This window comes from Anolis carolinensis, chromosome 4 (assembly GCF_035594765.1).
Source record: "Anolis carolinensis isolate JA03-04 chromosome 4, rAnoCar3.1.pri, whole genome shotgun sequence".
In the NCBI taxonomy this organism is placed as follows: Eukaryota; Metazoa; Chordata; class Lepidosauria; order Squamata; family Dactyloidae; genus Anolis; species Anolis carolinensis.
Genome location: NC_085844.1, coordinates 9931978 through 9941692, shown reverse-complemented (window position 1 = coordinate 9941692; position 9715 = coordinate 9931978). Strand labels below are relative to the sequence as shown.

Below are 9715 nucleotides of genomic sequence, written 5' to 3'. Positions count from 1 at the left end.
GTGGCTGGGCACACTCTGGACATTATGTCGGGAGGAGGGCGAGACAGGCAACAGCCAAGAGGGCTCCAGAGGGCTCTCAGCTCCTGCGTGCCTTCCTCCCCTGTTCTTTCTGTATAAGGATGCGGAGGACTGCTGTGTCCTAATGCCCCGAAGACTGGGAAAATGAGGAGGGACTGAGGTAAGCAGCCAAGGGGCCGTATCTGGCCCCTGGGCCTTAATTTGCCCATGCCTGGTGTAAAGGATTTATTTTTAATGTAATGCCACGAGTTTCTGTTTTTGACTCTGCTGAACAAGAGTACATTTATGTTTCCTTTTTCATCTGTGTGAAGCTACTGTGTCTTTGATGGATTATATTCTGCATAAACCACAACAATTCTGACTTGGCCAAGGTGGTCCACGCCTTACTTACCCCCCCCCCCCCCCCCGTTTAAACAGCTCCACTGGCTGCCAATAAGTTTCCAGTCCCAATTCAAGGTGCAGGTTATTACCTATAAAGCCCTAAACGGTTTGGGACCAGCCTATCTTTGTGATGCATCGTCCCCTACGAACCTGTGCAATCTCTATGATCTTCTGGGGAGGCTCTTCTCTCGCTTCCTCCCCCTTCGCAAGCACGGTTGGTGGGGACGCAGGAGAGAGCATTCTCTGTGGTGGCTCCCCGACTCTGGAATTCCCTCCCCAGGGAGATTAGGTCAGCACCACCCTTTCCACCTTCCGCAAGTAGCTAAAAACATATATGTTCCGCTGTGCATTTGATTAGACAGTCCGCGATAATTTGGCTCCTATTAAGATTGGAAATTTGTCCTGGCACTTTACTGTTATTCTCCACCCCAAGGTTATTCCCTCACCCTATTTTGCTCACCCATGCACTATATTCTGACTCATGCACTTCATTCAACAGTTCTAATCTATAATGTGTTGCACCATTCCGCCCATTTATGCCTAGGATTGTACCTTTCATAAGCTCACTGACAATTGGTTAAGATTGTTTTTATGCTTTTATAGTTTTATCTTGTTTTAAACTGCTGTTTGATTATCCTGTTTTATGTAATGATGTATGTGTTTTAATTTGATGATTCTATGATATTATTATGTTGATCGGGCCCGTCCCCATGTAAGCCACTCCGAGTCCCCTCCAGAGAGATGGAGGCGGGATACAAAAATAAAGTTGTTATTATTGACACAAAGACATAGTATGACACAGCAAATGAGATCTATATGCTGGATTTCGTATCACAAAATCACAAGTCGAACACTTCCCAAGTGTTTAGGACTGTGTGATGTATTTTCGGATGATGCGTGCAGATCCCAGTAAGGTGGCCTTTTGCAGTTGGCAGATCATAATTTTGTCAATGTGTATTGTTTCCAAATGCCAAGTGAGATCTTTTGGCATGGCACCCAGTGTACCGATTACCACTGGGACCACCTTTTACTGGTTTATGCCAGAACCTTTGCAGTTCGATCTTGAGATCTTGATAACGGTTTAATTTTTCTTGTTTTTTTTTCATCAGTTTGACTGTCACCTAGTATGGCGACATCAATAATCCAAACCTTTTTCTTTTCCATATGGCAATGCTTCTTCCATTTCTTCCAAGTAGACAGAATAATAACAGATGATCCCACATGTAGATGACAATTTCCCTTGCAGTTTTGTGTTTGTTCACTCTTGCTTTCTCCAAAAATCTTCAATTACTTATTTGGATGTGTGGTGGAGGGGAGATGACACAGATGCTGTGGGAAAGACAAAACCAAATGAAATGTTGATTTCTTATGGAGAGATTTACCAGCTGCCTTCCTTCCCCAGTGTTTCTTTTTCCAGACAATCTATCATCAAAAAACATTGGTAATTTGCCCTTGGCCATAATCTTTTCCACTTGCTGAAGCATCTACTCTCTCCTTGCATAGACTGCATACTGTTTTTCTCAAAATACTCAGTTGCCTTTTGCGTTAGTGTGTGGAATGACAGATAGATATAACATATGGACAGGGCCGGCCGGAGAGATTTTTTAATGGGAAGCGGGGGTGCTGAAAAGCGCCCCCGCCACCGGCCCCGCCTCCCGCGCCCTGGCCCCGCCTCCCACGCTGCGTGGGAGGCGGGGCCAGGGCGATTAGTGAGGGGGGCGGGGCCACAGTTGGCCCCGCCCCCCCCGCCCAGCGTGCCCTGGCCCCGCCTCCCACGCAGCGTGGGAGGCGGGGCCAGGGCACGCTGGGCGGGGGGAGCGGCGTCAGAGCTGGCTCCGCCTCCGCTACTCCCGCTCGCCCGTCTGGCCTTTCCTAGCAGGCCAGAAAGCAGCGGAGGTCCCTCCAGGCCGCAATCGCGGCCTGGAGGGACCTCCGCTGCTTTCTGGCCTGCTAGGAAAGGCCAGACAGGCGAGCGGGAGTAGCGGAGGCGGAGCCAGCTCTGACGCCGCTCCCCCCCCGCCCAGCGTGCCTTGGCCCCGCCTCCCACGCAACGTGGGAGGCGGGGCCAGGGCACGCTGGGTGGGGGGAGCGGCGTCAGAGCTGGCTCCGCCTCCGCTACTCCCGCTCGCCCGTCTGGCCTGCTAGGAAAGGCCAGACAGGCGAGCGGGAGTAGCGGAGGCGGAGCCAGCTCTGACGCCGCTCCCCCCCGCCCAGCGTGCCTTGGCCCCGCCTCCCACGTTGCGTGGGAGGCGGGGCCAAGGCACGCTGGGCGGGGGGGGAGCGGCGTCAGAGCTGGCTCTGCCTCCGCTACTCCCGCTCGCCTGTCTGGCCTTTCCTAGCAGGCCAGAAAGCAGCGGAGGTCCCTCCAGGCCGCGATTGCGGCCTGGAGGGACCTCCGCTGTTTTCTGGCCTGCTAGGAAAGGCCAGACGGGCGAGCGGGAGTAGCGTGAAAGCGGGGCCAGCTCTGGCGCCGCCCCCCCCGCCCAGCGTGCCCTGGCCCCGCCTCCCACGCAGCGTGGGAGGCGGGGCCAGGGCACGCTGGGCGGGGGGGGAGCGGCGTCAGAGCTGGCTCCGCCTCCGCTACTCCCGCTCGCCCGTCTGGCCTTTCCTAGCAGGCCAGACTGCAGCGGAGGTCCCTGTAGGCCGCGATTGCGGCCTGCAGGGACCTCCGCTGCATTCTGGCCAGCTAGAAAAGGCCAGACGGGCCAGGGCGCACTGGGCGGGAGGCGGGGCACCGTCAGGGCGGTGCCCCGCCTCCCGCCCAGCCTGACGGCGCCCCCCCGGGCCTGCGCCCGAGGCGGCGGCGTCAGGTGCCTCCATAGTGGGGCCGGCCCTGCATATGGAACAGCAGCCTAAAAGCAGTAGGTGAGGTGAAAATGTTATTCTATGGCTGTTGCTCAGCTTTCCAGTTGTGCCCAAGAGTTTTCTTGTACCATGGGAAAAGTGAACTTATTTTGTTGTTGTGTTCTTTGAGAAGAGTTCAGAAGAGTTGTGTGCTGGTATTATCAGACTATTTACTGAAATATATGAATTTCTACTGCTGTTATTTGTCATTAAGTCGGCTTCAAATTGTAGCAACCCTATGAATGAGAAGCCTCGAAGAGCTCCACTCATCAACAGCTCTGCTCAGGACTTGCATATTCATGACTGTGATTTCCTTGACTGAAGCAATCCATCTGTGATATGCAGAGGCGGTTCAACCACCAGGCCAACTAGGCAGTTGCCTGTGGCGCCATCTTGTTGGGGGCGCGATCGAGGCAACTCCTGTCTCCTGCGACCTGCCTCCGCAAGGTATTGAACTGCTTTTTCTGTTGATTTGTTGTAAAACATGATGTTTTAGTGATTAATTTGTAAAATCTTAATGTAATTTGATGTTTAATAGGCTTTTCCTTAATCCCTCCTTATTATCAAATATTTTCGCTTATCCAACGCTTTTATTTTTCAGTGATTGGTTGGGGGGGGGGCGCCAAAATTCTGTTCGCCTACACTTGAAAAATGCCTAGGGCCGGCTCTGGTGATATGGTTCTTCTTTCTTTTTAGGGGTATATGTGTTTGTGTTATTAACAACTTATGGTTACTCTAAGGGAAACCTGTCATGGGATTTTCTGGGTCAGAGAGTGCATGACTTGTTCAGGGTCACCCAGTGGATTTTCATGTCTGAGTGGCTAATTGAACCCTGATCTCCAGAGTCATAATCCAATGTTATAACCACTACACTATAGAAACATAAAGCTGGAGGAAACCATGAGAGCCATCAAGCTCAACTAGTTATGCAGGAACACAGAATCCAAGTATTCTTGACAAATGGCCATCCAGCTTCTGCTTAAAAACCTCCAGAAAAGGAGACTCCACCACACTCTGGGGCATCAGTATATTCTTCTGCTCAATAGCTCTGACTGTCAAGAAGTTCTTCCTAATGTGTAAGTAGAATATTTTTTCCTGCAATTCAAATTCATTGCTTCATGTCCTGGTCTACAAAGCACAAAAAAAGCCTATTCCTCCTCAATATGACATCCTTTCAAATATTTAAACATGGCTATCATGCCACTTCTCAGCTTTCTTTCTCCGAGCTAAAGATACCCAAATCTCATAGAGCTTAGTTTCCAAAACTCTGATAATTTTGGTCACTCTTTTCTGAATCTGTTCTAATTTGTCAATATTCTTCTTGAATTGTGGTGTCCAGAACATTTTTTTCTGCCTAAATGTAGTACTGTAAATTTCTCCCTGTTGAAATTGATTTTGGTAGTTTTGGTCCATCTCTCTAATTTATCAAAGAGTTTGTTTTCTCCTCTTTTCCTACTGCCTTTAAATGTCTGCTCTTTCAACATGTCTCTATAACACTTCTCATGTCCAATCCTTGGTTCTAACCCTTTCATGCCTGGTTTGGTTACTACATGCATCGCAGAAAGGACTTCTTACCTTTACACATCCATCTTTCTAAATCTCAACAGTACTTTGGATGATCATGTCATCAGTCCAAGCAGATGCAACATGTATGGAAAATGACATGGAAATTCTGCCATGTATCTACCTCTCGCTGTGAAGAATGGCTAGTGCATTGACAACTGGAATTGGGGGAATTAAACAGATTCCTCTGGTATTATTTCCTTTGAGATTTTTGAATTAAGACACAACATTTCTATTATTAGAAAAAAAACTTTATTAAATGGTCTTATTCCACCTTATAGAACAGCCATGTTTTATTCAACAGGAGTGCAGCTGAATGGTGATGGGGTAGGATCAGGTGAACACAACAAAGTATGGCTTTCTTATTGGTTATGAAAGACATGTTGGTACATCCAATATTCCTTCTATTTATCTTCAAGGTTTGATAAAGCTAACACAGCATAGTCCTGAAGTTGTCGCCGCTCATCCAGGTTGTATTGCAGCTTCTCCAGCAGCTCAAAGTAGCGGAAGAGTGTATCTTGAGGCCAAACTACTTTCTCAGACTCATCAGCGTCATATAGACCTGGCAGGTTCCTGTGTACATAGGACTCCCAATCCAATCGCCCAGTGTGAAAGTCATGTAAACTGCACTCCGGATCCTCTCCAGATGGAATTGCTGATCCTGACTCTGTGCTCGTCTTTTCTGGTAATATATTGCCCTTATAGGATTGTCCCTGGTATTGATTGTATCTCATTTCCATGAGCTCCAACTTAAATTCGTTCGCTTGTTTCTGGCTCTCAATCTCCTTAGCTTCCTCAGTAAGGTTACCTCGAATGTTCTGGAAATTAGTGACCATGCTAGCCACAAGGATGTCCCTGAAGATGAATGCCCCAATGAGAAGCCACACACAGATAAAGACACCACTGACAACCTTGTTTACCTCTGGGACTTTCCACATGTCCTGCAACAGTGCATACCAGTGATCCATGGTGAAGAGAATGAAAATTGTCACAAGGGAATTTGGTATGTCTGAAAAATACATCGTGTACTCAAGGCCTTCTAGGTCTGAGCGACTAAATGTTTCAAAGAAGAAAATGCCCGATACTGTAAAGACATAGAAGAAGAAGAGTAGGAGCACAAGGATGAAGGTCATGGCTTTCAGTGCTTTGGCAATGGACATGATGAGGACCCTGATCTGTTGGATTCTGGAGAAAAGCTTTAAGCAGCGTAACACACGACAAACCTGCTGAAGCCTCATGGCTGTTGGGCTGTGGGTCTTGTATAACATGTAAAAAAACTCAGGGACAAAGGATATGAAGGTGACTGTGAAGTCATAGACATTCCAAGGGTTTGTCCAGTATTGCTGAAAACTGACAGTCCAATGAAGTATAATCTCACCCCAAAAGACCAGCACAATGACCCAAACAATCACCTCCACTGTTATATTCAGTTTTACAAAGTGGCTTTCCTTCCTCTCCACTATTTCTGATGAAATCATGAGCACCACCATATTTAAAACAATGAGGAAGATGATGAAATGATTGAACATTTTGGTGTTCAGGAGCCAAGAAGCCCACAAGGCAAATGGGGGCCAGTGACTGCAGCGTACCTCAATACGGTTGCGCCAGCGTTTCTCTTGAGTGACCATCATATTCCGGTCAGGAAACACATTAAACCGAACCAGCTGGTGGTGGTCTGTGAGCATGAGCTTCTTCCTTTTCCTGGGGTCTAGGAAATCTTGTATGTTGTGGCGGGGCACAGCATGACTCAGGCCCCGCAGGTGATCAATCAGGTAGAAAGTATAGATCAGCTTAGAGCGAATGGCATCTGCTCGGGGGTGCACCTCGATAGGTGTGTGCGTTTTGCTTCCCTGAGCTTTTTTAGAGTGCAGGGAAGACTCCATGACTTGCGTTTACTGCTTATAGTCCTATACAGGGAAGATTAGAAGGATCTTCCTGCAGCACAACAGACTGCAGCAATGACCTCACAGTCAAGAATGCCAAAGGATTCTGGTAGTCACAACATTCTACTACCAAAGAGGAATCTGTTTTTATTGGTACAAATAGGAATCTGCATTCTTGGATTTATTCAGCATTTGTTCCCAGGCCCATACAAAGAATTGAGGCATTAGATATGGCATTGTTAAAAGGCTTTAACTATATGAAGGAATCTGCTACAAGCACGATGACAGTAGCAACACAACTGTTCAGTCCAATAGCTTCCAAAGCTTCACTGCCTTCTTCATTAGACACAGATGCTAAAATCATATTGGGTTGGGGGAAAGTTGAAGATGTTAAAGTCATACATACATATTCTTTCCCAATTGTTACTGTCGTCAATTGAAGGATTCCAGTACAGGCAAATGAGATCCTCAATTGATACTGGATTGCATAGGTTTTTTTTTAATACCAACACCAAAAATAACTTTGTATCCAACAAACTCTACATGCTCAGAGATTTTGATAGTTTTGGCCCATCTCTCTAATTTCTCAAAAAGCTGGTTTTCTCCTCTATTCCTACTGCATTTAAATGTCTGCTCTTTCAACACTTCTCTATAAGCATTACTAGGAGAGTGGAGGAAGAGATGTTGTGAGAGCCAAAGAAAGAACCTTCTTTGGGAATATTGTGATTTGATGCATGAATATTGCACTAAGAATGTGGATTTCCAAAATTGCAGCCCACCTATTTTTGTCTTTTTCCAAGGCTTGGAGGGGGGAGGGAAAGTGAAATGCTATTACAGAGCAGAAAAATTACAATAATTAAATCTTTATCCCAGAATAAAGGTACACATTTTCTGGGTTTTATCTAAACATTACTAATAGTTATATGTACCTTTGCTTCTGGTGAGCTGAAAGAAGAAAACATAGTTTTCTTTCTCTCTACTCTTATCTGAACAACAGCCATGCTTAAGACAGGTCTGGAGAACAAGCCTTACGAAGAGTGGCTGAAAGAGCTTGGTATATTTAGCCTGCAGAAGAGAAGGTTAAGAGGGGACATGATAGCCATGTATTGAATATGTCAGGGGAAGTCATAGGGAGGAGGGAGCAAGCTTGTTTGCTGCTGCCCTGCAGACTGGGACGCGGAACAATGGCTTCAAACTACAGAAAAGGAGATTCCACCTGAACATTAAGAAGAACTTCCTCACTGTGAGAGCTGTTCAGCAGTGGAACTCTCTGCCCTGGAGTGTGGTGGAGGCTCCTTCTTTGGAGGCTTTCAAGCAGAAGCTGGATGGCCATCTGTCAGGGGTGCTTTTAATGCGATTTCTGGCTTCTCAGCAGGGGGTTGGACTGGAGGGCCCATGAGGTCTCTTCCAACTCTATGATTCTATGATTCTAGGTCATGCAGATAAAGAAAAACACAGGGCCTATCTACATGGACCAAATGAATTTGCCCAAGAGTGAATGGAATCTATGTCATTCCCTTGATACAAAATGTAGTGTGATCTAAGATTTGGGGAGTTATTTCAAATTTCTGGATTCAATTTGGGTTTTTCAAATTTAAAGTAGAGTCAGTGAAATCAATGGGTCATCATGGTCATCATGACAACATTTCTCATCAATTTCAGTGGCTCTGTTTTAAGGATTGCTAAGTTTACATCCAGCTTGAATATGGATTTCAGCCTTCATTCCCTCAAGTACTGTCAATGAATAAATACCCAGGGATTCAAAGTCAGATTTGTAAGAGTTCAGCACTCAAAGCCCTGGGTTAAATTTGTCAGTTGTTATTTCATTCAAATGTGTTCTTTCCATCCTGATCATGTAGAAATGTATGGGCTTAGGCAAACTCTTATTTAAAAATGAAGTGAAACTCTTGTCCTTACCACCACAGTGAAGAGCATATAAGCTCGCTTTAGAGCTGTTTGAGGAATTACATCTTCATCGAATTGTGATAACAAGTCACCTGACACAAAACCCTTGGATGAAAAAGTGGCTCAGGATTTACTTATCCATCAGAGTTCACATTCCCTCACTGCTCTAAGTATCAAAATCCATTTTAAAATGTGTGTATTAAGAAAAGTTCATTTAGAAATGCATTTAATTTTACTCTATAAGTGTTCCATTTAGAACAGGAATTCAGGAATACAACATTTTCATTTTCCCAAAAGGCAAGTTGTGTTATAATGTAGCAGATCCATCAGAAACCAGATGCACCGTTTGAATACAAATTGCAAAATCATCATATTAGTGGATAATAATCAGATTACATTCATTGATCCTGTGTGTGTGTGGTTTTTTTCCCCCTTTCCCTTCTCTTTTTCTGTTGAATACAAACGAGATTCGACCTGCAATGCTTTGTATTCCACTGAGATGTTCCCCACTCCCTAAATAAAATGCAATCCGGTGTTTTCAATTTTATGTACTTACCTTTCTAGGCCTAACAAAGCTGAAATGAGTACTTGATTGTGCCTGTATAAGGTACTTAAGTGGTTGTTTTTGTCAATTTTAATAAGAAGAGTGGGAAGAAATGGGATCTGTGGGAAACAATGTTATTTCTAACCCTGTGTTTATTGCATGAACTCTTTAGTTGTTTGACATTGATTTATTTTCAATCCTGAAACATATGCAAATTCTTTCATTACTGCCAACATACTTTTTTTTCTGAGTTACTGATCAGGTGATTGGGTAGAGAATGCATTCATTTGTAGAAATTCTCAATTTCTACAATTTGAGTGAAAATGAGCTAGGACAAAACTAACAAAATGAATTTCAACAGGGAGAAATGTAAAGTACTATTGTTGAGGCTCAGAAGCAATATCCCTTTTTAAAGAAGGCAAACCTTGCAGAACCCCCTAGTGCCGGCTTTCCAATAAAGGAACTAGGAGGCAGAGGAGATAGAAATACACAGATTTATTTGCAAATAGAGCTGCGGGTGATCATCATGAAAAGGAGTGGCACACCAACTGAGATTTCACATGGGGTATTTATAATA

The 9715-nt window shown here is 45.3% G+C and overlaps 1 protein-coding gene across 1 annotated transcript; it reads right to left on the bottom strand.

Moving 5' to 3' along the window:
- Positions 1 to 5041: 5041 nt before the first annotated feature.
- LOC134298764 (cation channel sperm-associated protein 2-like) lies at positions 5042 to 6736 on the bottom strand. Its single transcript, XM_062979977.1, has one exon. It carries the CDS (start codon positions 6687 to 6689, stop codon positions 5211 to 5213), a length of 1479 nt encoding a protein of 492 aa, XP_062836047.1. The 5' UTR covers positions 6690 to 6736; the 3' UTR covers positions 5042 to 5210.
- Positions 6737 to 9715: the final 2979 nt, after the last annotated feature.

Bases quoted from the DNA above. Each gene is read 5' to 3' on its own strand.
- LOC134298764 (XM_062979977.1), bottom strand. From the start codon at position 6,689: ATGGAGTCTTCCCTGCACTCTAAAAAAGCTCAGGGAAGCAAAACGCAC.